The sequence below is a fragment of the Clytia hemisphaerica genome, unplaced genomic scaffold, assembly GCF_902728285.1.
Source record: "Clytia hemisphaerica strain Z4C2 unplaced genomic scaffold, Clytia hemisphaerica genome assembly, whole genome shotgun sequence".
Classification (NCBI taxonomy): Eukaryota; Metazoa; Cnidaria; class Hydrozoa; order Leptothecata; family Clytiidae; genus Clytia; species Clytia hemisphaerica.
In genome coordinates, this window is record NW_027103879.1 from 293,901 (window position 1) to 320,183 (window position 26,283).

Sequence of the window (26,283 nt, forward strand, 5' to 3'; positions counted from 1 at the left end):
GAGCAGTCTACAGGCCTCCAAAATGATCGGATTTGGTTGAAATTTGGCACACTTGTTCATTGGGTGAATATCTGGGGGTCTACAATTGGGCCTATGAATGATTTGAAGCCACTGAAGTTGAGCCCAGTGCGTTGCGCACGTTCGACTATACTGTGCACCGTCCCTTGTTTACTCTGTAAAAACTAATTACCGTAGCTCAGTAGTAGCTAGCGCACTTGTTTAATGAAATCTAGGCTCTATTTATTTACAATGCAAAAGTATCTTTAATTAATTGATTAATTACTCATAAAATTCTTTTTTTCTTGTTAAATGAGTCTTTTTATATTATCTTATCTTGCAAAGAAAAAAATTTTTTCGCGTGCCTAGTAATCCCGATAAACTGTTTCCCGAAATAATTCGAGATCGGAATTAAAACTTGTATCCAAATCACCATCGGATGGGAAAAAAATCGTCGAACCGATTTGAAGTGTTACCGGGGCTGACTAAAAATGTTCTCATTCTTTTCGTTTATGGAATCCTGTTGGAACAGAATTTTTTGAGAAGATATCTATCTCAAGCGGAAAAGCAGACCATGAGAGTGTAAACCAATCAAGCGATACTTTCTGTTTTTTTTTCTAAAATTTTGTGAGCTTTGTCAGTATCCTTGAATTTGTTTTGTGTTTTGCTTCTACAGTTTTACGGTTCTATAATCTGCGATTTTTTGAGCTCTGTCAGTATCCTTAAGTTTTTTTTTTGTCTTTTCTTTCTACAATGAATGTGACAACAAGAAAGCAGCAAAAGAACATCGAAGAAGTACTTCAAGATATACCTTTATACACTACTACACAAGATTCTCCAACACAAAAAGACACTCAAGACACCTCATCACACCAAGAAAAAGACTCTCTTCAAACAAAAGACACAGATAAAGACTTTGTGACAAGTCCTGGTGGTGATGTATCTTATTCTTTTTCTCAACCTTATAATCTTCATAAATCATTCGAGGAGGAACCTATGGAGGGGGTTACACTTGAAATGATCTTTTACGAAATGAGGGTTATAAAGTATGACATTGCATCAAAGATAGAGAGTGTAAAAGAAGATATTACAATCAAGCTCCAAAATCAAAACTTGGAGATGAGAAGAGAACTGGACGAACTTAAGCAGGAACTTTCTTCGAAAAGCAAAATTATTGACGATTTGAGAACTGAACTGGATCAAGTTGGGAAAGGAAAGATTGATTTGGACGACGTTAGCAAAGTAGAGAGAGAAAACAGTGAACTTCAACAATACATAAGAAGGAATAATATCGAAATTGCGGGTATCCCTGACTCTGTGAAACAAAACGAGTTAGAATCGAAAGTGATCGAAATAGCTAAAGCCGTCAACATTGATATTCCTCCCAACGAAATCGAAGCTTGTCATCGCCTGTTCCAAAGAAAAAATCAAAAAGGTCCAAAGCGCACAATAGTGAGATTTGTAAACAGAAAACTTGCAGAAAAGTTAATCAAAAAAGGCAAAGACTTCAGTAAACGTGAGGTATTTGAAAAAGCAGATTTGACAAATAAAATTTACATTAATAATAACCTTTGCAGTTACTACAGATTTCTCTGGGGAAGAGTTAAAGCGTTGTATGGTCGTAATGCTATTGAATCGTTTTGGGTGTTTAATGGTTCTATTAACTTGAGATTTAATGATGACACAGATGAAGGGCGCGTTCACACTGGAAAGTTTACTTAATTAAATCTATCAAAGTTAAACAAAGAGATTTATGATGGATGAATACACTGGTTTATTACAGTTCTTTGTAGGTTCACGAGATCTATTATAACACGGTAATTGATTTTGCTTAAGGCTTCTCATTGGTTGATTTTTTATTGAGAGTTTCGATTTCACCTGTGATTGGTTGATATTGGTATCCATACATCACTTGAAATTCGCAAACATATTTGTTCTAATGGTTTTACTCAATAACTGCATTCATCTTACACATCATATCAACAAGGAACAACACCGTTTGCACTATTTCTAATTTTTTCCTCAATTCATTCGTTTTTGAAATCGTAAAACTTTTTGTTCACTGCACGCATTCTTTGTTTATGCTTCCTTAATAAAATCTTTTGTTTTAAGGGAAGCCTCTACCCTACTCTTAAGACAATAGAGCTTACGACTCTTAATTAAGGAAGATCGATTAAAAATTACAATACTACGCGTTGGACTCTTTGTTAAATGCACGTTCTGTATTGTAGTCAACAAAAGATTCTCCTAACTACATCTTTATTAAGGAAGGTCTGTAGTGTGAACACGACCGAAGTCTTGAAAGTAACACATTTAAATGATTTAATTGAATTCTTTCCTGATCATAAAGATCTCTTTGTTTCTAAATAATTTTTTTCATTCTGTAGCGTTTCTTATTTATATCTTAGTTTTTGAATGCTCTGTTTTTTATTATACTTTGGCTCGAGAAACATTTCTCTTTTGCACACTGATTTTCCAGTAATGACAAACGATGATTGCTCTGTTTGCTCGAAAAAAATTACTTCTAAAACTTTTCATTTTTGTCCCAAGTGTGAAAGACGATCCCATGCAAAGTGCTTAGGCGTTGAACCAAAATACATAAAAAACATTTGGCTCTGTAAACTTTGTAGGCATGATGCTCTACCTAATCTTGAATCCGATGAAAAATTACCCATTGGTAAAGACATAAGTCACTTAAAAAATTATTTTAAACATCTAAATTCTATCTCGAATTCTTTTTCTAATTTTGATTCACAAATCGACGATCAACTTGATAATATTACTTATGATGATCACGTTAATCATTTCGACTGCAAATACTATAGTACTCAAGAATTTGCTTCTCTTCCTCTTAAAAAACAAAATTTTTCTTGCTTTCATCTCAACATCTGTTCTTTAGAAAAACATCATGACAATCTTACTACTTTACTTCATAATCTCAATCATAATTTTAGCATTCTCGGTATCAGTGAAACCAGACTCAAATCTTCTATCGAAAACACTGAACTTTCTATCAACGGCTTTAATTCCTTTGATACCCCAGCCGTCTCATCAGTTGGGGGAACTGCTCTCTTTATTTCCAAATCTCTCAAAAGCAAACCTCGCACAGATCTTTCAAAGATAGTGCACTCAGCCTGTGGTAATCTTGAGTCAACTTTTGCTGAAATCGTCTTAAAAAATAGGAAAAACTATATCGTTGGTTGCATCTACAAACATCCAGACCTTGACGTTGATCTTTTTAATAAAAATTTTATATCTCCTTTGCTGAAGAAAGCCTGCCAAGAAAACAAAAATCTTATTTTATTAGGCGATTTCAACATAGATCTTTTGACTTGTGACTCTGTAATCTCTCACTCTAAATTTCTTGATATTCTTGGTGCTTATCAGATTCTTCCAACTATTACCTTGCCAACACGGATCACTGATACCTCCAGTACTCTTATCGATAACATTCTTACTTCTCCTTTTAACTGTTCATCAACTTCTGGAAATCTAACTGTTGCTATATCTGACCATCTTCCTCAATTTCTAATTCTTAATACTGACTGTGATTCTGGCTACAAATCTGAACTTCCTTTTCGTCGAGATTGGTCCAAATTTGATGAGGCTACTTTCAAAGATGAATTCGACAGCGTTGATTGGAAAGATCTTCTTAAAACTGAAAGGGGGGATGTTGACTTAACTTTTGATTCTTTTTTGACTCGTTTTTCTTCTTTGTATGATAAGCATGTTCCTCTGAAACAGTTGACCAGACGTCAAGCTAACCTCCTTCTCAAACCCTGGATCACCAAAGGCATTCTTGTCTCGATGAACATCAGAGATAGCCTCAAAGACGACTATTTGAAAGTTCCTGATTCTTCACCCGATCTTAAGAAATTTCTTCGTGAAAGATACAAATTTTACCGAAATCGCATTGTATCTCTTATCCGTGCTAGTAAAAAACTCCATTATTCTCGCTACTTTTTTCAAAACTCAGACAATCTTCGAAAACTTTGGCAAGGCGTCAGAGAGATTATATCTTCTCCTTCTTCTTCAAACTCTATTTCTCTTAACATCAATGATTCTTTATCTTCCAACCCTGAAGAAGTATCTAAAGCTTTCAACGATTTCTTTTCAACCATTGCAGGTGAAGTTCGTTCAAAAATTCCTTTTACGCGTCATCATTTCTCAGAGTGGCTAAAGAACGAAAATCGAAATGCTAATGACTTTTTCATTGCTCCAGCTTCAAAACCAGAAGTCATCAAAACTCTCATGTCTCTCAGTGAAAATAAGGCAACTGGTCCAAACAGCATCCCGTATCGAATTATTTCTTCCAACTTGGACACGCTTTCTTCTATCTTCACTGATATTATTAATCTTTCTTTCTTTACTGGTATCTTTCCAAGTCAGCTGAAAGAAGCGAAAGTCATCCCTGTCTTCAAAAACAAAGGTTCTCCATTCGATGCTGAGAACTATAGGCCAATTTCTCTTCTTTCTAACATTGACAAAATCTTCCAAAAACTCATGCATTCACGACTGATGAACTTTCTCGACCAATCAAACTCGATCTACCCATTACAGTTTGGATTTCGATCAAACCACTCGACTGAAACAGCCCTTCTCTATGCTATTAACAAAATATCAAATGCTTTGGATGAAGGTAAGTATGGATGCTCTGTTTTCATCGATTTACAAAAGGCATTCGATACCGTCGACCATTCTATCCTACTATCAAAGCTAGATTTTTACGGGGTTCGTGGAAAAGCTTTTGATTGGTTTCGATCATTTCTTACTGATAGATCACAGTTTGTTTCAGTCTCTGGTAAAATTTCTACTTCTAAAAATATGAAACATGGTGTCCCTCAAGGCTCTGTTTTAGGCCCACTTCTTTTTCTCCTTTATGTGAATGATCTCCATATTGCACTTCGATATGCTTTGGTCAATTTGTTTGCTGATGACACTATGCTTTTTTTTGAGAACGAATCCTTGAAACCGATCGCTAAGCAAGCCAATATCGATTTAAAGCTTCTTATGAATTGGCTTAAATCAAATAAAATCTCTCTCAACACTAGTAAAACTGAGCTTTTGTTGTTTCGTCCTGTCCGAAAGAAGATCGATTATGACTTGAAAATCAAAATCAACGGACATCGGCTTAGACCCAGCAAGGTTGTAAAGTATCTTGGTGTATACATCGATGAACATCTGAACTGGAAACACCACATTGATTTTGTCTGCAATAAATTGAAGCGAGCTAATGGAGCTCTAAGTAAACTTCGGCATTATGTCGACAAAAAAACACTAGCATCATTATATTTTTCCCTTTTCCAATGTCACGCCTCTTATGCAGCCCAGATTTGGGGGCAACGCCAAACAATCCACGCCCGTCGAGTTCTTATTCTTCAAAAAAAAGCTCTCAGAATCATGTCCTTCTCTGACTTTCGTGCACATACTTTTCCTCTGTTTTTAGAATTTAAACTTCTTCAATTTTTTGACTTTGTCAAATACCTTAATATCCTCTTTCTTTTTAAACTTTTGAATCGAAAATTACCTCTTCCTCTTTTACAAACTCTTGAATACAAACGTCTTAATGATACTGACCGTCATGAAGTAATTCGTTGTAAGTCTGGACTTCTAAAAATACCCGAAGTAAAAACAGTGACTTATGGTAACTATTCAATTCTATACCAATCCATCTTGGTTTGGAATGAACTTCAAAATTTCGTTTCTCTCGATGATTTGTCTACACTAGCATTGGATCGTCTTAAAGATTTGAGCAAATTATATTTCCTCTCGTCGTACACTTGATTTGTGTTTTTTTTCTTTTTCGAGTTTGATTTTAAATTTCAACATTTTACTTTCTTTTCTTTTCTTTTCTTTTCTTTTTCTTTTTATTCTTTTTATTCTCTTCTTTTTTAAATCTGTTTTTTTTTTTTTTTTTTTTTTTTTTTTTCTTCTTTTTTTTTCTGTTTTTATTAAAAACGAAATTAAAAAACGAAAATTATTTCACTTTATTACCCTAGTATGATCGTTTTATAAACTTAGTATTTTTTTTTTCACTTGTTGTTGTAATTATATCGTGCGGCCACCTCCTTAGTTTAGCATTATGTCTATGAGTGTGGTCGCTAGTCTCGCTTTCGTTGACAAATAAATGATTTACTTACTTACTTACTTACTTACAGCATATTTTTTTCATAGAATATAATTATCTTTTTATTTAAATATGATTATTTCTACATACCAAAAATCATCAAAAAATTCATTTTCACTTCTTCTTCAAATAGAAAATAACCTCATTCTTCTCATTTTTGATATCATTCCAATTGATATAGTTCAACGAAAACTTTTGTTAAATATTTCCCTACTATAGGGGAATATTTGTTAAAACGGCCTTTTTCCGTCTTTTCTTCCATTTTCGATGTTAATGTTTTCTTTATTCGTGCTGCACATTATGACTAGGCTCTTCAGTCACGTGACTAAAAATCGTCGCGAAGCTTTAGCGGGGAAGAAAATAGTATCCTTTCTATCAAAATATGGCAGGGGTTTTTACCAGCTTTTCATAAAACAAATGATTGTGTGTAAAGCTCAGAAGACTGCCTGAGTTTCTCTCGTGTGTGCTGAATTTATATTTCCCATAAGGAGAAGAAGAAGGGTGGAGAAAGAAGCTGAAACACATGGAAATCCAATCCATTCCTATCTTGACTTGAGAAGAAGGTGAGCATAAATTTCTTTCTGATTTCCATCATGTATATATTGTCTAGATATTAATGGTCAAAACTTGGAAAAGCTTGCACTCTTCTCAGTGCCCCATTTGTAGCCTTGATGCCAGATGCTAAAAAGAAAACTAGATCATAATAGATGCTTTTACTCCCTGTTTACTGTACCTTTTTGTATGCTCCCCTCCCTTGTATCTTTTGTGTGCGCTCTCTGGGATCCTTTGGTACGTTAGGACCCTGTCGACGCACGGTACTATCTGTTGTATTTGTCCGGTGGCAAAAAGTATCCTTTCGCTACACCGGACAAAATAAGTCCGGTGTTCGTTAAGTCCGGTGCGTCGGCATGGTCCTGGTACGTTTTGTGTGGTCCTTTTTGTACTACCCATGGTCCTTTTTGAATGCTTTCAAGGTACCTTTTGTACGCTCTTCGTTGGTCCTTTTTGTGTGTTTCTGGGTACCTTTTTGTACGCTCCCCGTGTACCTTATTGTACGTTGTTCCAGTGTATCTTATTGTGCCGTTCCCCGTATACATTATTGTACGTTCCCCAGTACCTTATTGTATGTTCCCTGTGTATATACCTTATTGTAGGTTCCCTGTAGGTTCCCTGTGTACCTTATTGTGCGTTCCCCGTGAACCTTATTTTATGTTCCCGTCTACCTTATTGTATGTTACCAGCGTACCTTATTGTACGTTCCCCTTGTACCTTATTGTATGTTCCCCGTGAACCTTACTGTACGTTCCCAGTATACCTTATTGTATGTTCCCCGTGAACCTTACTGTACGTTCCCAGTATACCTTATTGTATGTTCCCCGTGAACCTTACCACACGTTCCCAGTACCTTATTGTATGTTCCCCGTGAACCTTATTGTACATTCCCAGTGTACCTTATTGTATGTTCCCCGTGAACCTTACTGTACGTTCCCAGTATACCTTATTGTATGTTCCCCGTGAACCTTATTGTACGTTCCCAGTATACCTTATTGTATGTTCCCCGTGAACCTTACTGTACGTTCCCAGTATACCTTATTGTATGTTCCCCGTGAACCTTATTGTACGTTCCCAGTGTACCTTATTGTACGTTCCTCGTGTACCTTATTGTATGTTCCCCTTGTACCTTATTGTACGTTCCCCTTGTACCTTATTGTACGTTCCCCTTGTACCTTATTGTACGTTCCCCTTGTACCTTATTGTACGTTCCCTGTGAACCTTATTGTATGTTCCTCGTGAACCTTATTGTATGTTCCCAGTGTACCTTATTGTACGTACCCTGTGGTCCTTTTTGTACGTTCCCGTAAACTTCTTTAATGGCTCAGTTTATATGCATGGCAAACATAGCTCAAACCATCAAGCAGAGTCTCACCCTTTTAAAGCCTTTTTTTGGGAGATTTCAGCGAATGACCACACATTTGGCATTGATTACTGTAAAGAGATTATTTCCCATTATGAAATTTTGAATTTTTCTTTCCTTTCACATTCAGGTGCCAGGATTACAAATTCAACAAAGTTTGACGACCTCTAAATCTGACAATACAATGTAACTTGCTGGCAATGATGTAATGATAATGTTGCACACAATGAGAATATGAACAAAGATAAACATTCTTGCAATAATTGAACCAAGGAACTCTATTGTTCCAAGATGTGATTTAATGATCAATGATACCAATGTCATGGAGTTTAGTTTATCAAGACACAAATTTCACAAAAAAGTTTGCTGGAAAGTGTTGTAAATATTCAGCAATACTGTAACTAAATGTGACAATTTCAAGGTTGACAATTTGGTATATTATCACATGAATACTAATGTAACAGATGTTATGCACTGGAAATCTAAATCTGTAAAGAAGGAGATCCATTTTTAAGTAACTTTTTACTTGTGGATGGTATAATATGGTGGTTTAAAATATTGATGACAAGGAAGTTTTTCACTAATGTGTACAACATATTTCGATATCTCCCAAATTCATATTGCCATATTTCCATATTAGTCCCTTAGTAGACAGTCTCAAAATATTTTGGCACTTTCTTACTCAGATGAGTCTTAGAATAATATCAACTTGTAAATCTAAGATTTTATTTCCTTAATGAAGGTAAAAAACAATATTAGTTGAATAAAATACATTTTTCTTTGTGTCAAAATGGTTATCATTTGCATGCAATTTTTTAACAAGTTTTTAGACTTATATCATCTCTGAACATGTCTATGAAATAAAGACAATTTTTAGCAGGAATATGGTTAAATTTTGTTTTGCATCGGATATTGCTTAATATAAAGGCTTTTAAATAAATCTAAGTTACTAAGTTGGGGCTTTAGGATAATCTGTGGGGTTCGACTGCGACTACAATCTATGCTCTGAGCTATTGGAGGAAATATTTAACCACATCTTTGTGGCTCTTGTTGGTTTCTACGACTAACGAGGAAGAGTTCGGAATTCTCTCTATTGAAATTCGTGATTTGCATGTAAAGATTATAAGCAAATCGATCATCCACCAACACCAAGTTGTCGTTGGAGAAGACGGTGTATGGATGACCTCGAAACTCGTTGATGTTTGTGACATGGATGACGTAAAAATCTCTACCATTATTACAAAATTGTGAAAGTTTGAAGAAAATGTTTTTTTGGTGGAAATAAAGTTTCCCTTTCTCCATTTTTAATGAAAAGTTTTCTAATCTTCTTGCATAATTTGGGATTGATTGTGAGGAAGAAAAAAGTGAATTGATTTCTTGATCATCTTTTTGGAATTTGAGTTTTGCCAAAGGTTCGGGATGTGAGGAAATGATAGGCTTGTGTTTCTGTGATGCTAAGGTTTTTGCAGCTTTTTGTGTTTCCTTTGGTGGCAAATAATTTTTTTTTAATTCCTCGATTTTATCGTTGGATTCTCGTAGTTTTGTTTCCACATTTTGAAGTTTGGTTTTTGCGTCTAAGAGTTCGTTATTCGTAATGTTCAATTGTTCCTTCGTTGCGTACAATTCATCATTTGTCACTTTGAGAGTTTTTTTCGTTTCTACGAGGTCCTGTTTTGTTTTTGCAAGTTCAGTATTTGTTTGAAGGTGTTTTTGTAAAAGCAATTTGGTATGTGAAACGTTTGCAGCAGCTTCGTGATCAAGTAAATCCTTTCTCAGCACCTAAATAGATATCAATAAACCAGTTCTCAGATACTTAGAGCTCAAGAACCCTGGGCTCAAAACATCCGAAAAAGTCATAAGGAATAGACACTTCTGCATAAAAAAACCATAACATCTAACATAGGCTACCAACTCAGCTCATTACTAGCGATAGGAAAGTAAGATCAAATTACTGTTAGGAGCGTCGCATCTATAGATTTAAAGAGGCAGACTGAAAATATTGAAAGCCAAACTTCTTAAATCAGAAGAAGATCTATGGTGTGATATCTCAGATCATAAAATGAATTGACTATATTTCCAGATTAAAGCAAGGGACCTCCTCCTAGGGGGGGGTGTTAGGTTTAGATAATGTCGGGTATGTGCGGAATGAGCCTCTGTAAACCGACCTGAGGTAAAACGGTGTGACAATTTCCGAAAAATGTCTAGACCTTTTAGATTTTTTTGATTTTACATGGGAAATCATGACCCTCAGAGAGATGAACTTTATCTTTTTTTATTGTTTTTGTAACCCTTAAAGAGACCGACCTTTACCTTTCACACCATTGAGTTTGAAACCTGAACGGCTGGAAAGGAATTCTCAACCTTTTTAATGCAAGAAAAAGCGAAGCTTGCAACCCTTTTAGAATGATGGATTGAATCTAGCGCTTTCTTTGTTTTCATGCGGCATATCTGGCGTTGGATTTCACTCTCAATATTGCGTTTGTGTGAAAACCACGTGCGCAATGCATTTCAGATGGGAAATAAGTGGTTTCATTCCCCATATAAGATTTTCTATTCTAGCCCCTTCAGGACTTTAAACTCAATGGTCGAATAATTCCCGAAGCAGACCACTCACCTTCACTTTGCATCCAACATCATCGAAAGAACAAGTGATATTCTGATACAAACAATCTGTCAATTGATGGTGTGCACTCTAAAGATCAGAAGATGAAGTGTACCGTTAAAACTTATGAAAATAATTTATCGGCTAGAGGATTAGTGATTTATTGATGAATATATCTGAGATAGCTTAGAAAGAAGACTTATTTCAATCCTTTTTTAACCAAACACTATGAAAACCTGAAAAACAATTTCGGTCTGTAAAGTACCACCCATCACGTAATGGATGAAAATTTACACATAAGGGTATTTTGTAAAGATGCATGCTATCAGAAACTTTATTGAAATGATTTGATACTTTTGTCTTTTAATATAATCTTAATGATGACGTCATCAGTTTCTTTTTCTTCCTGGAATTGAAGTTTGTTTCATGAGTACATATGTACCAATTTTCATTATCGTAGCTTTTCTAGATCAAAAATAATCGAGGATGATCAGATTCTACTCCCCTGGGGCTAAAAAACAACCTTACGGTTAATGAGGTTAAAATAGGGAAGTACCTGATTCTTTGGGCATTTTTGTTGACATCCAGTATTTCCACAAATAGTTGGATGGAAGCCACACTCTCCGTAATGCTCCTAAGAAAATGATTAATAAAAAAGTTAAAAAGCGATTGAGAATTGTCGAGCGTGATAAGCGCACTGGCCTAGATTCAATATTAAAAAGTTTTCCACGGCCCCTTTTATGAAAATCGGGTTGCGCAAGTAAAGTTACATGTTCGTTTTAACACATTTAGATCTTGACGAGAACCACTTTCAGCGAAATTACAACTATCTAAAAAATTTCTTTTTTCATTTTCTGAAGTAAGCTCCATCTTTGTCTGAAAAACTCATTTTCCTTGACGGTATAATGGAAAGGCAAAAGTATCTGGCATTTGAGGACCGATAAAATATTAGATTTTTGAGCATAACCAGAGAAATCTATCTACCCTTCTCCGATAAAAAGTATTTAACATTTGCAAGACTTGTACCTGTGCTCGTGAAACTTTAATGACTTGATGGCAATAATCGCAGTTCACCTCTTTCATAGGGCAATTTTGTTCGTGTTGTTGTTTCGCTTTACGTAAGAAACGTACGTCACATCCCGTAAAACGGCACGTTATTTCGACGTATGAACAATCCGCGTTGGCGTGTTGCTGTTGAAATAGAAATAAGAATAGAGTTGACGCTCTCTAGTTCGATTTTCAAGGGGAATTGGATTTTCATCGAACAAAGGAGCGTGTCGAATAGTAGAGTGCCGTTCATAAGAGTTTCTTGCTGACAGTGACTTTCAATATTATCGAATAACGGAGTGTATCGAATTGTAGAAGGTCGACTAAGAGACCGTCACAAAGCAGCAGATTACTGTTTACTGTCAAGGGGGACTCTAAAAATAGATAAGATCAGGTGGAGGGTCCTTGATTCTCCAAAAATGACCTCCTCTAAGGAAAGCTCCCTGTAAAATTAAAGTCACAATCAAGGTCATAATATTTGAGAAAAAAGGGAAATCCACCGGGAAGTTTTTGAACCACAATCGATTTGTAAGTGCTCTAAAGTAGGTTGGAAGGGTAGAGTTTTAACTCTGAGTTTTAACATGAGACTTAAGACCTTAGGATCTGAGGATCCAAAAGTTTAAAAATAGTCCAATAAGACTCAGAATATAGCCTGGAAGTCTACCAACCCCTCCCAAATTGAAATATTCGATTAAATTAAAAAGATAGCCAAAAATCGACTTTCTCGCCAGAACTTTAAATCTTGAAAACGTTAAAATAACCAAAATTCTCAATATATTATGACCTTACTCTTGTCTCCCGAATAGACGTCCCCCCCGCTAATTGCTAAGGTGAGTGTTTTTTACACTTTTGGCAAAAACGTGAAAACAGATTTTCGTCAAAAACGTTTTTTTCAGTCTAAAATCACGATTCTTGAGTATTTTGGGATGAAAACTTCCAATAAGTTGCGAATTATAATTTCAAATCTGTTGAAATTTTTTCCTCGAGCAATACTTGATGAGATATTCCAAAAAATTAGATTTTGTGTTTTTCTCATTTGAAATTGTTATATACAAATTTCAAAGTTCTAAATACGATTTCCTTACACCTTCATCCCTGAATTTCGAAAAACACAAGCGAAGAGCACTTTTTTATTGCTTATTCCGTCACAAAAGTCAGTTAAAGCTAAACATAAATTTTTAAGGTTTTATCAAATGATTTTGAGTCCTATAACATCTAAACTTGGTGGAAAGTCTGCTGAGTCGTACAAGATTACCCTAAAAAGTTTTTAGAATGATATTCCAACCCTTACGGAGTCAATAAGTATTTGAAATTCCATTTAACTTGGACTATATGGAAGCAAAATTATTTAACCATATTGATTATCGAACAAAGAAAGAATTTTTAGCATGAACTCATAATACATATCAAGATAAAGTTAACGAATTTTAACAATGAATACTAATGAAATAATCTAAAGGAGCTGAGAAAGATAAATATTCCAACAAGAAATATCAGAAAAACCTAACCATAGTAACCTCTTTGAGCTTCTTCGGACTATTCCCAGTTTGAAAAGCTTAGAAACATCATAAGTATCTCTATCACAAGTAACGCTTTATCAAGTGATTATCTAACCTTCTCTTCGAAAGGACTTGATGAAAACATTCGAATGTAGCAAGTCATTTATGATTATGAATCATTCCATCCGTGACATGCATGATTTTTTGTAAATTTGGAATATGTCATTCTAGAGAGCTCCAAATGAATTTATATCTTACCCTACGGATAAAGCAGGCTTTTTACTATCAGGCGGTGTAAAATTATTCTTTACAAAAAGATACTTCTGAAATGAGACCTTTCCTAATAAAAAAAGAGTACCATGATAAGGGGTTATGCAAAAAGTGAAATATGGAATCCCTGCATGCTCCATTTCCAAAAAAATGTTAACTTTTCAATTCTAGGGATGCTTGAGATTGAACAAATGCTTGCTTGAACATGATTTCTCAAATATTACCCAATAAAATTTTGAATGAAGTTAATGATTTATCCAACGAAAAAGTGGAATAACTCCTCCAGAATTGCTCTAAATGGAATAATTCTTCCTTTTATGGATTGCGAACGCTTAAAGGCTTCTGCCTGCCAAATTTTAGCCCAATAGCTTAAAAACTCAATGAGCTATTGCCGATGGAATATTTCTTCCATTTCCCAATGGAATAAATTTATGATTAACTGCTCCAAACTTTGAAAGATCGTTACTTTTAGTACAATAAGTACTAGTTATCGCATGACTTCGAGTGCAATACGAGAAATATTTTACGAGTTCCGAGATTTTTCCGTAATATTTTTCCGAGCCTTTAGGCGAGGAAAAATATCGGTAAAATCTCGGAACGAGTAAAATCTCGAGTATTGCACGAGAAGTCATGTGATAACTAATTTATTGTCGACTCAAAAAAATTGTCCTGATATAAATCTTTTTTTGTTTTTGTTTTAAAACTTACTTCCGCCTTGCTTCTTTCTTCTGTGTAGTTTCGAATGTTTTTATTCGAAAATTTAATTCGAACGTTAGATTCGAACAAAAAAATTCGATATGTTCCCGCAGAAAATACTCACACAAAAACAAAACAGAAAAGGATTTTTCGATCATTTTCGATCCAGAAGTTTTGTTTTGAAGACTTGCAGATTTTTCAGAGATGTATTTGAAAGTTTCTAGATTGATAATTCAAAATGCAGATGGTGTACAGTATTGTTTTGGGTCAAGCTGGAGTTTTTACAAGTTCTTTGATGACTCTGTTGGTCGTTAAATGTTGAGACAAACGATTTTATTACTTTTTCTAAAGAACGCGTCATCCCTATTGTTTAAAAATAACCAATCAGTTAAGCATCTTGTAAAAACTCCAGCTCATCCCATTGTTTTGATAGACAAGAAACCCTTCATCATTGGATTAATAACATTCAGTCTTTTTACATGTTTTGTTTCGATGCATGGAAAAGAATAGCAGAGGAAAGGAGTCCCATGATGGAAATTATGCTTGTAATAATGGTTAAAGAACAACATTTTTTCAAGAGCACTACAATTTGGATACTTTCTTGATTATCGTCAAGCTTTAAATGTTTTGAATTTTAGAAGGAAGATGTAATGATTGTTGAGTTGAAAATTCCAGGACGTGCCTCATCGAGAACGAGAATTAGGCCGGAATTAGGAGAGAACTTTTATAAAAATCACTCGTCATTTGGTTTAATACAAGACATTTCACTTCCCTTGCTATGTTATGAGGAATTTTATTGGCAAACATTCAAGAATCTCAAGTTTTTTTGTATGCATGGATAAAAACTGTTTGGTTATCACACGAACGAATTTTATACCAAAAGCTGAAAATATTTGGGTGGTCTCAAGTAGTTTTATAATTTCTTAGTTCATCAGATTTGATTTTAGTGTCTTTTATGGAAGAACTTCAAAGTAAAAGTTAATCTGAAAATATTTTTGTTGCGTTTTCCCTTTGACTCCCGAGTCCTTTTCGGCTGTTTTGTTTTGATTTTTCTCCCGCCGCTTACCCAGTCCCCCAAAAGTCAACGCGGTCATATTTCCATACTAGAGAAATATGAAATATCGCAAATATCTCGATGCTCTCGACCAATCAAAACGCTGATATTTTTTTGGGTCGGCAATAACGCTATATAGTTCATTTAAAAAGGAATGGAATCTTTAATATTTTCTCTCTCCAATAGAACCACTAAATTTGATAATTAACGAAAACTTGCTTTCTAAAATTGGGTTTTAAAAAAGTGCCCAAATTTTCACGTTTTTGCCAAAAGTGTAAAAAACACTGACTAAGAGACAAATAAAAAATCCATCCCCCCGCTCTTATTAAGACCCCCCCCGCTAATTAAATTCGAATAATTCAAAATTTTATTCTGTCTTCAAATTACCCCCTCCCCCTCTTATTCCATCCCCCCGCTTATTAGAATTTAGAAAATTTTCCTACCCCCCTGCTTATTCGGACCCCCCCCCCCCCCCGTCTATTCGGGAGACAAGAGTAATTGCAGCTCCACGTCTTAAGGTAAACTTTCTATGATGTCAAAACATTGGAACTATACCATAAAATCGTTGATGGCACCAGTCCACGGACACCCTTGTTCATTGTGCTTGCACAAGACTTCCAAATCTTCTGTTACGATTCTATCGATTGCTCCTGAGTAATGTTTCTAAACGCATGATGAGATTTTGATTGCGGTTCGGAAAACTCGAGTTAGACAAATTTGGCTTCATAATTTCAAACTTATCTATCCAGTAAAATTTAAGATGGTCACAAAATAAAATATACGCCAGATTAGATGAATAAAAAAATCGCTAATTCTATAGCGTTATGATGCAGTGGATTCCGGGATTCTCCCCGGGGGGGGGGGTACTAGGGCAAGATGGGTTACGGGGATGCTCCGCTGGTCAGGGTACCTTTTTTAACCTCCACGAGTCCCAGGTAGGGTCGCAAAATCAGTCCCTCGTAGGGTGCCTATTTTTGGAAAATTTGGGAAAAAAGTAGAAAATTTGAGAAATTTTTGGAATTTCAGTCCCATTCAGGGTCACTTTTTTCGCAAATTTCAAGTCCCACGTAGGGTCCATTTTTCGAACCTCAGCGGAGCACCCCCGTCGGTCGACAAGGGTAGTACCTCCCCCCGGGGGATTCTCCATAATACACAATTTTGTTTGAGTTAACGAGACATTTATGGAGTTACTCATAAAGAGACTCTATTGTACAAACAGCCTCCTTAGTTTTTGTGTAAACGCGTGAAGAAAATGTCATACTGTAAAAAATCAACTTACATCTTGAACCTTATATTCTTGGTTGCAAAGCAAACATCTCAATACGTGATTTCTAGATTGTGGTACAGAAAATCATGAATATTTCAAAAATCTTTATCATATTATACATGTTTTTTTTTTATAAGCAGGTGTATACCTCTTGGTCAGGCTCGAGTATGTTTAAGCTCTCAAAGCACCCAGACATAACATATGCTTGTTATATGCTTATTAATCATGCTTATGATTCACTCCGAGCCAAGTTTTTAGTGAATTTTCAGAAATTTTGTAAAAATTTGTTCAGATTTTGGGAGCGATGGAATGTAGCCAGCCGTGGAATGTCTTTTTTTACTTGACCTATAGCAAACCTTTTTAAACAAATGAAAAAATTACAACTTGAAAAATATTTCAGGCTGACAAATATGCTTATGTTATGCTTAGGAATTCTGCAGATCTGAGCCTTCGTATGCTTATAAGTGTTATGCTTATAAAAAAAACATGTAGAGTCGAACGATCATTCATAGATGATGGATAGATCATGGAATGAAATAATAATATTAAACGACTGAAGTTGGTTATATTCTTGCTATTTTTGGTCATTTTTGGCTGTCTTAGGCTTACATTTATCCAAGAATGATATGAAAATCTGAACATTGATTGTATGAATGAGGGCTATGTCAAAAAAGTTAAGATATATCAAGAAAGTTTCATGGATATGCACATACTTTTGAGACGGATTATTATGAAAAATTTATTTAAAGATTTATCAAATTTGTTTGTCAAAATAAATCTCCAAAATATTAAGGCACTGGATATATAGATAGAAACAGTGGCGTTGTGGTAAAGTTTTTCTGGAGGGGCCGAAGTCATTTTTTTTAAATGGCACCCCCAATTTTCCAAAGTGGCGCCCCACCCACCAGTTTCTAAACTTTTACTAATTCATTTGCCTAGGCATAATGAGGAAGGAAATATTTAGTGGATAAGAGTAGATATACCTTTGATGAATGGAAAAGGGAAAAACAGGCCCCACCATGGTTGGGGCCGACTAGAAAATCTTTGAAAATCGACTGCCAAGATACCCTGAATCACTAAATAAAAATAGACAAATTTGACACTTGCTAGAGTGAAAAGAAACTTAAAGAAACAATGTGTAATGCGAGCGAAGTGAGCGAAAAAATTGATGTTTTATACACCCCTGTCTCAGTGCCCCGGTGGAACCTTTTCCCTCAGTGGGGATGAAAATTTCTATCGAAATCCCAATGGGGATAGAAAATCTATTGTTTCCAGCTCAAAAATTCCAGTGGGGATGGTTTTGGAGTCCAATTTTTTCCATTCAATTTTCAATTGGGATAGAATCATAGGGCAATTTCCCAGTGGGGTTGAAAATGTAGGGTCTTTTTTCCGCCAGGGACGATTCTTTGGCCTATTTTTCCACCGGGGCGAGGGGTCCACCGCGTCTGTGACACAGGGATGTTTTTATGATGTCAATATTGTTGTCAGCAAATTGGTCCTGGGGCGCAGTTACATTTCATTTGATAATGCTATACTGTGCACAAAAAAACTTGTAAATTAGCTAGATTGTAAAGAAGTTACCAATTAACTTTATTTCGAGCGAAAAAAATTGGAAGTAATTTAAAATTATCTCAGTAAAATTGGTCTTCGGCGCAATTTAAGGCGCATAAAGTATGATTTTTAAGATTGGGGCGTTTATAAAAAATCTCTTTTGGCGCCCCTTGCTCTTCGGCGCCCCGTCGAAAAAGCTCCGTTGGGGGGGGGGGGCGCCCCCCCCCCCTGCCACAACGCCACTGGATAGAAATGCAAAAAGACCAAAAAGACCAGCCAGAAAATATCTGAAGTGACTCCAAAATTGGGGACAAAAAACTCAGGGACTACACAAAAAAGTATATATTTTGCTATATTTTGGTCATTTTTGGGTGTTTTTTCCACAGGGCTTGTAACTTTTTATCTTAGTAAAGATACGTAAAATTTGTGCAGAGAGAGATTCAAAATCCTCCATGTTCAAATGTGTCATCACAAGCAAAAAGTAAGAAACTTCATTTTTCAATCTTCTTTCACATTTCTTCATATAATTTCTCAATACTCAAAAAACTTTTAATCTTTTAGATTATTGTGTATTATTCAACCCTCATATATCTTTCCAACGATGAATAACTTTTTACTTTATAAATGGTTCCTGAGAAGATGTTTAAAAAGTAACGTATCCACATACTTTAATGGCATTAGATAGAACTAACCGGTACCCGGTGTCGCACGCCGGTTAAGCTGTAGCTGAACGCACTAAAAGTCCTTTGGATGTTGAAGCTGGCGGTCAAAAAGCACGATAAAAAATAAAACAAATGAAATAAAGAAATCTCTACAACGTTTGACTCTGACCCTCCTGACCCTCCCCGGGTGTCTTATCTTTCAACCATATTTGGATTCGTGACATAATATTTTGTTTAATAAGTCAAAATTTACCATAAAGAGCATCGTTTTCTGCGTCTGAAAGTCTAACGACTCTGCAGGTAGTTATTTTTCTCGCTTCGCAGGCGTTAAATATGCCGTCGAGTTGAAACGACAATTCTTCAGGAAAAATTGGGAAAGTCACAAAGAATAGTGCACTCGGGTAAGTTATGGCATGTCCGAAAAACTGAAAATTACCATAATTTTTAGATCACATTAGTCGACAGAAAATGACTAACACTCATAATTTTTTTAAATCTTAGAGTTCAATTAATTTATTTACTTGAACTTTAATCGTTCAATGAACGATGGTTAGTGTCCAATTGGTTCGACGAGTTCGTTTGATTCCGTTCTTGCTTAATGTCATTAGATTATTTTTTATTATTTCCCAAGTACACCCCCCCCCTGGATAACCCCTGCCATAAATTCCTCTTTGAAATACTTAATAACTGATAATCTGTTATACACAACTAAATCACACACCTTTTTCTACCTGTAAAAAGGTTATACCTCCTGACTGTGTTGCTGTAGTGATATGGTGGTGTCATAGTGGGCACCCCCCGTGCTTTTAATTGAAAGAAAGCTGAAGATTCAATAATAATCTGTTTTCTTAATATATCTGAGCTGATAATTTCTGAACTGATCACGAGACATTTTTGGTAATGTTCGTGGTATTTTGTTTTGTTTTTGTTGGTTTGTGTATATGCATGGTATATGGGTAAATTTGAAGAAGTTCTGTTTTTAAGAGAAGCCTTGAGCCTTCAGGGCCATCACAAAAAGCAAGGGAAACAGATAAAAACTATAAAAATTTCCAGGAGAGGGAAACAGATATCCTATTCCTTATAAGCTTGGTAGAACAGATCAAAATTTTAATTCTGAAAATTGTAGTCCAAATTTTCTAGGGAAGATACTTTGAGATTAAAAATTTAGGTTTTGAGGAGAAACAGATCTTCATTTTTAAGAATAAGTTTTTTGAAACTTTTGGCACAGATTAAATTTTCCAGGAAGGCTATGCCTGAGAAACAGATGTTTAAAAAAAGGTTCTCGCTGGATGCTTTCGACTCTAGCGTTTGTTTACCTTCCAAGTCTTTCATTTTCTTCGAGTTTTTGGTCCTCCCACCTCAACAAACAGCTTTTGCAGTACGGATGATGACAAGGCAACTCCGTACATTCCCTGATCAGTTCTTGGCAAATGAGACATTGACAAGTCGTTGGTAATTTGCCCTTCACTTTGAACTCGTAACCACCTGATTGAGCTGCTGCCATTTTGACAATAATATGACAAGAGCGGTATCAAATAATTTTAAACCAGTGCAAATGCTTGAATATTACCAGTACAAATGCTTGACTATTTACATTTTTTATCCCAAGGAGCGTTTGGATAAATTTTGAGATAAAACAATGAGTCATCTTGTTAGTTATGTACTGGCCTCACATGCTTTGAATAGCAGCAGTAGAAGGATGGTTATGGAACGTTTAGTTAGAGTGACCACACTTGCATACATTAAGAGATTTATTCAAAGAAGGTCATTAAAGAAGGTATAAAGCGCATTTATTTAAGATGTATTATCGTCGAGATTCTAAGTCTACTGCTGTGCTTGAATGAATACGAAATGAATAGCTATTGCTTTAAGGAATTTAATGAGTTTAAACCCGAAGGGCTAGAGAAAGAAAAATTTCCCAGTGGAGGGTCTTTTATTGTCCAAAAGTGACCTCCTCTAAGGAAAGTTCCCTGTACGAGTAGAGTAAGTTCCACGTCTTAAAACGTTCTATGATATCGAAACATTGGAACCATACCATAAAATCGTTGATGGCACCAGTCCAAGGACACCCTTGTTCATGGTGCTTGCACAAAACTTCCAAATCTTCTGTTACGATTCTATCAATTGCTCCTGAGTAATGCTTCTAAACGCATTGTGACAAGACAATATGATGAGAGGTGTCGATTGAACAACAACAAACCAGTTACAATGTATGGCACCCAAAATGAAGGTGGCCCCAATGTAATCCAAATGAGGATTCTGATCTGTAAATAAGTCGATTAGATGATCTTTGAATGATTTGTTAGGTCAGTACTTCTTCTTTAAAGAAAATATGTTAATAGTTGTCTTAAAGAAATTTTGAGCAGCTAATTTAATTCTTAATGAAAAAATGTCACATTAAAATCTGCAAAAAACTGCATTGAAAATGAAACACCAAGTTTGGTAGACTCTGCTATAGTCTAAGACAAATCAATAACTAAGAAATGGGCTCAAATAAAAGCAAAGACGAAAATTAGACTCAGGAAAATCCACAAACGGTTTTTTTTTTGCCGAAAAGAGTTTGTAGCCGGTAGAGTCTTTTTCCGTATAACGCCATAACGGCGGCTGTAAACTCTGCGCATATTATCCCACCTTTACTATCCCTGTAACATCGTCTTCAAATTTGGTCAACTTGCTCCGAAATTACGAGCTTTAAGTATTGTCTGACGTCATCAAAATATTTCAATAGGAGCTTTTTCCAAGGCATGTTTTTTATTCCAATTCCAATAATTTGCAACATTATGGCCAATTTTCCCAGTGGGAAGGGTTCCCAGTGGGTCTGTGAGAAGGGGGTGTCTCCAAGGTCAAAATTAATTAGTCCTAAGCAAGAAAGGTAGACTGAAAATATATGGGTGGTATCTATGGGGCTCTATTAAATAACGAAGTAAAGTTTTTTAAATCCGAAACTTTTTTAGTTCCGAAAATATAGAATTCAAAACTTTAGCTAGCTATTTTTCAAACTAAAGGTCCGGCATTTTCAGGACAAAACTTTTAATTTTACGTCAGTCAGTTTCCTGTATTTTCCAGGATCGTTTTGTGCCCTATTTGTTAGTTTATGTGTCGTCTTGTTTGAGTTTGCTTTTGTGTATATGTCTTTATAGCTTAAAGCTAACTTTTCATGTAATGATCATGCTATAGAGGAGTTTGTACTTTTAGAGTGTGACGGGATTGGCTACCCTGAGTATCAGAGGTTGAGAATATTTCAACCTCTGAAGACCAATAAAAGAAATTTTATCGCGCATGTGTCAATCTAATCACTGTAGAAAGAATCAAAGTTGAAGAGCAAGTATTACCATGTTAATGTACAGGGTGTCCGGAAAAAAGTACAGAGTCGTACCACTTCTATAGGAAGAAAGTTCTTGTGTGTGTTTCACTAAATTTGCAATGTTTTTCTCTGTGTCATATTAATTGTCAGGAGATATCTTTTATGAATAACTTAGAAAGTTAATTCTTTTTCATCATACTGACTGTTGTAAAACAATTGTTGTGTTGATATGTATTTTCTTACATTTTTTTAAACACGCGCAACAACCTTCTACTCTGAATCATGTTCCAACTTTTTCCGGACATCTTGTATAGCAGAATGTATCAGTATGCAGTTTACTATTTACGAATTCCCCAGAAACCTCCAAGTGTAATTGACAGACTTTATGTTAGGATTCTCTATCACTGACTCCTTTTAAAAAGCATTGATGAAATTTTTGATGAGTTGTGTTTTCAACGACGGGAAGAAAAATGTCAACTTTGAACTTCATCCAAGATCTTGGATGGTCGTCATGGTTACTTTTTTTTGCGTTGATTGCGCGCTGAATAGAATCTCGATTGGTCGGCACAGGTCGATCTATGAATCGGCCTGTGCTTTTCACGGTAGGGATTGGCCCTTTTTAGCACGGTATTACATGTTAGATTTTATGTTATCTCTGTGTTTTCTTTTGGCGATCATGGAGCTTTTATCATTGATAGTTTTTTTTGGATTGTATGTTTCAATAAAAAGGAAGGCTTTTGAAATTTTCCCTAGACTTATGATATTCTTATATACCATGATGAAACTATTGCATTTAAATTTAAATTTTTTCTGGATGATCCCAACCATGTGGGGCCTCCTTTTCATACATCAACGATATATTCAAAGATCTGATCTAATAAATAATCTGTCCCTGGTAATATCATATGCAAATTAAGGAACGCTCCGGGGAAAGGGTGCCGACTTGAAAAGCTAGGAGTGTTATTTTAGAAATTTTGACTTTGGCCCCTCCCGAAAAAATTTTCCCACAACGCCAATGTTTTGATTCAATTGAAATTTATTGTCAAATTTCCTTAACCTTTAGTCAGAATACGTAGATATTCGTTCGAAAAAGGGCTGTTTACCGGCCCTCTACCAGCTGGCAATAGCTTAGAACCACTGCATTTTAGTACCAAAACTTTTCTCTAAAACCCATAATTCGAGCCAATTTTTGTGAAAAAGTAACCCTTGGAGAGACCTTTTTGAAATGTTTTCTTCGATTTTCGAAAACTTTTCTACCCTTGGCAAAATGACAATGCCCAAAATGTGACGGAGCCCGATTTTCGAAAATAAATAATTTTTTCCTGAAAAACTGATTTTCTCGAGATTTTATCATTATTTTTTTCTTATTTTTTGCATTGCTTTAAAAATGCCCAAAAAATGGCTGAATCCGATTTTTGAGAAAAAAATCTTCTCCGTCCGAAAATGCCGGAAATATGCCGGAAATCGCCGTTTTTCTGGATTTTCATTACACTTTTTCCTTAAAATTGGTTGTTTTTTTCATTCAAAACCATTATTAATAGCAATGCCCACCATCAAGCATGTTTCAATTTTCAATAAAATTGATTTTTGAAGCCGGAGCTATTTAAAAATCGCTGGAACAACCAATTTTCGCCGGAAAGACAGTATTTCTTGAATTTCTCGAGCTGTACTTTATATTTTTTTATGAAATTTTGCACACTGGTGCAAAATGACAATATCTAAAATGTGACGGATCCCGATTTTCGAAAAACATTTTTGTCCGGCCGAAAATGCCAGAAATATGCCGGAAAAACCAGTTTTTTGACATTTTCTTGAATTGTCATCCTTATATTTGAGACAAAAGGGAGTTCCCGGCGAAATTTTAAACACCACAAATGATTTTAAGTGCCTTAAACTACAGTTGGAAAGTACAGTTTTAACATGAGACTTAAGACTTAGGACCTTAGGATCTCAGGATTTAAAAGCTCAAATTTGCTCGAATAAGGCTTGGAATATAGCCTAGAAGCTACCAAACCCCTCTAAAATCGAAATATTCAATGAAAGAAAGTGGAAGTGCTAAAATAGCAATTAACACCCAAACTTTAAAATCTGAAAAACGTGATTTTTTGCAGATAGATGCGTATTAGCAATGCTCAATATCGAGTTCGATTTTCGAGAAAAACTATTTTCTAGTCTGAAATGCCGGAAATATGCCGTTTTTGCTGATTTTCATTGGACTTTTTCCTGATATTTCATTGTTTCTTCACCCAAAAACAGTATTCATAACATTGCCACCATCAAGCATGATTCATGATTTTTATAGCTGGGACTTTCTAAAAATTGCGGAATAGCCGAGAATCGCCAGAAAAATAGTTTTTCGTAAACTGAGCCTTCTCAAAAAGTGAAATATTTCACCAAAACTGATTTTGACCGTATGAAAATGCCTCAAAGGGTTATTTTTCAAATTTTTGGGGTACTCTCCTAATTTTAGACCCCCCCCCCCAGCAGAAATCCGCATTTTTAATTTTCAAAGAAAATCAAGGTCATAATATTTGAGAAAAAAGGAAAATCTACCGGGAAGTTTTTAAACCACAATCGACTTGGAAGTGCTCTAAAGTAGGTTCGAAGGGTAGAGTTTTAACTCTGAGTATTAACGCTAGACTTAAGACATAGGACGTTAGGATCTGAAGATCCAAAAGTTCAAAAATAGTCCAGTAAGGCTCAGAATATAGCCTGGAAGTTTGTGTTATTCTTACCATATTCTTAATTTTTTGGCCAATTTCATCATAAATATTCTTATGAAGTATATTCTTACAAAAAATATGCTTACATTATGCACCGTCCCTTGTTTACTTTGTAAAAACTAATTACCGAAAGGTATATGGCCCTCAATCAAGAGTTATTGAATTGATTCTTATAAAAGTATTTAAGAAAAATAAATATTGGAGCTAACTAACACCTGCAATAATACACCCTTCCGCCCTGATGTTATGCACTCTAGAAGCCATTGCTCAAATTCCAGAAGCAATATCATATCACTATTTATACGGGACCAAAACCACATTTGGCCTTTTTAGTTATTATGTTTCTCAATTTCCCACCCTCCCTTCCCTTCCACAAATGGAGTTGAGGAGGAACATGGTACTTAGTACCAGCCTTTTTTCTCTCTCTCATTTCAGGATGATTGAACTGACGTTCACGTCCAATGATGTCGGGGACGCACAAGCAGCCACAGCGCAACTAGTCCCAGCTAGTTTTTTTCCCCGAAAGATGTTTTTTAGTCCAGGGACTAGTTTGATTTTTTTCTGGGATGTATCACGCAATACACTTCAATTAGTGTGGGTGCCTTCGGAACCCCATACACCTACCTATTTACCAGCTTATATAATATCTACACGCACAAATAACACTTTTTTCACAATGCGAACCCCTGTTCTCCGAGGACAGGGCTAAGGTCAGGCTACCGACCCGGATGGTATAAGGTTAGGAATAGATGCTGTCATCCTTACAGACGTAGGCGCTTAAGTTTGATCTTATATTGCACCGGTTTTGGGTTCCGAAGGGACGCATACACCCACCCGGTGGCTAACTTATATAGTATCTACAATCACAAACAACACTTCCTAGAGGTTAACCTGTATAGTTTTTACATGTACAACAACACTACCTATTTACCAGCTAATATAGTATCTACTTGCACACACAACACTTCTGACAATGCGAACCCCTGTTCTCCGAGGACAGGCTAAGGTCAGGCTACCGTCCCTGGCGGTATAAGGTTAGGAGTAGAGGTTGTCCTCCTGACAGTCCACGCTCATATGACTGTCATCACAGTCCTTCGACAGGCCGTCATTCTCACGGTCTTAGGCGCTTAAGTTAGACCTTATATTGCACGGTACATCCTCAACATCGCAGCCAAAGCAAATAATATTTCAGGTTTACTTCCTTTCACAGATTTCGGCAAATTTCATAACATTTCAACTTTACTATATTTTACTCATTTCGACAAATACACATTTCGGAACCTTATACCTTATGTACCTTCCGTACATTATGTCATTTATTTGCCTCCCTGAAGCCTTCACCTGTTTGCACTTCTAAAACATTTCGACTTTCTGACGCAAAAATTAATGCTTATTCTCAACTTCAGTTGAGTTAGAATCTGAGAATGTGTGTGTGTGTGTGTCTGTGTGTATGTCCCAAAACTTTGGGGCAGCCTGGAGACTTAAAAAATTATTCGATTTGGCTGAAATTTTGCACACTTGTTCCTTGGGTGAATATCTGGGGTAATTTTTTCATTTTTCAAAAATTTT

The 26,283-nt window shown here is 35.7% G+C and overlaps 1 protein-coding gene and 1 long non-coding RNA gene across 2 annotated transcripts; one reads left to right on the plus strand and one right to left on the minus strand.

The window, feature by feature from the left end:
- Positions 1 to 6,499: 6,499 nt before the first annotated feature.
- LOC136808432 (uncharacterized) lies at positions 6,500 to 8,810 on the plus strand. Its single transcript, XR_010846886.1, has 2 exons — positions 6,500 to 6,687; positions 8,170 to 8,810. It is a non-coding gene; the product is annotated as an uncharacterized lncRNA (long non-coding RNA).
- LOC136808431 (TNF receptor-associated factor 3-like) lies at positions 8,799 to 20,280 on the minus strand. Its single transcript, XM_067064967.1, has 7 exons — positions 20,004 to 20,280; positions 16,487 to 16,538; positions 15,763 to 15,870; positions 11,668 to 11,832; positions 11,198 to 11,275; positions 10,654 to 10,731; positions 8,799 to 9,818 (listed from the first exon to the last, which is right to left on the minus strand). The coding sequence occupies exons 1-7, from the start codon at positions 20,189 to 20,191 to the stop codon at positions 9,066 to 9,068; spliced, it is 1,422 nt and encodes a 473-aa protein (XP_066921068.1). The 5' UTR covers positions 20,192 to 20,280; the 3' UTR covers positions 8,799 to 9,065.
- Between the last annotated feature and the right edge of the window lie 6,003 nt (positions 20,281 to 26,283).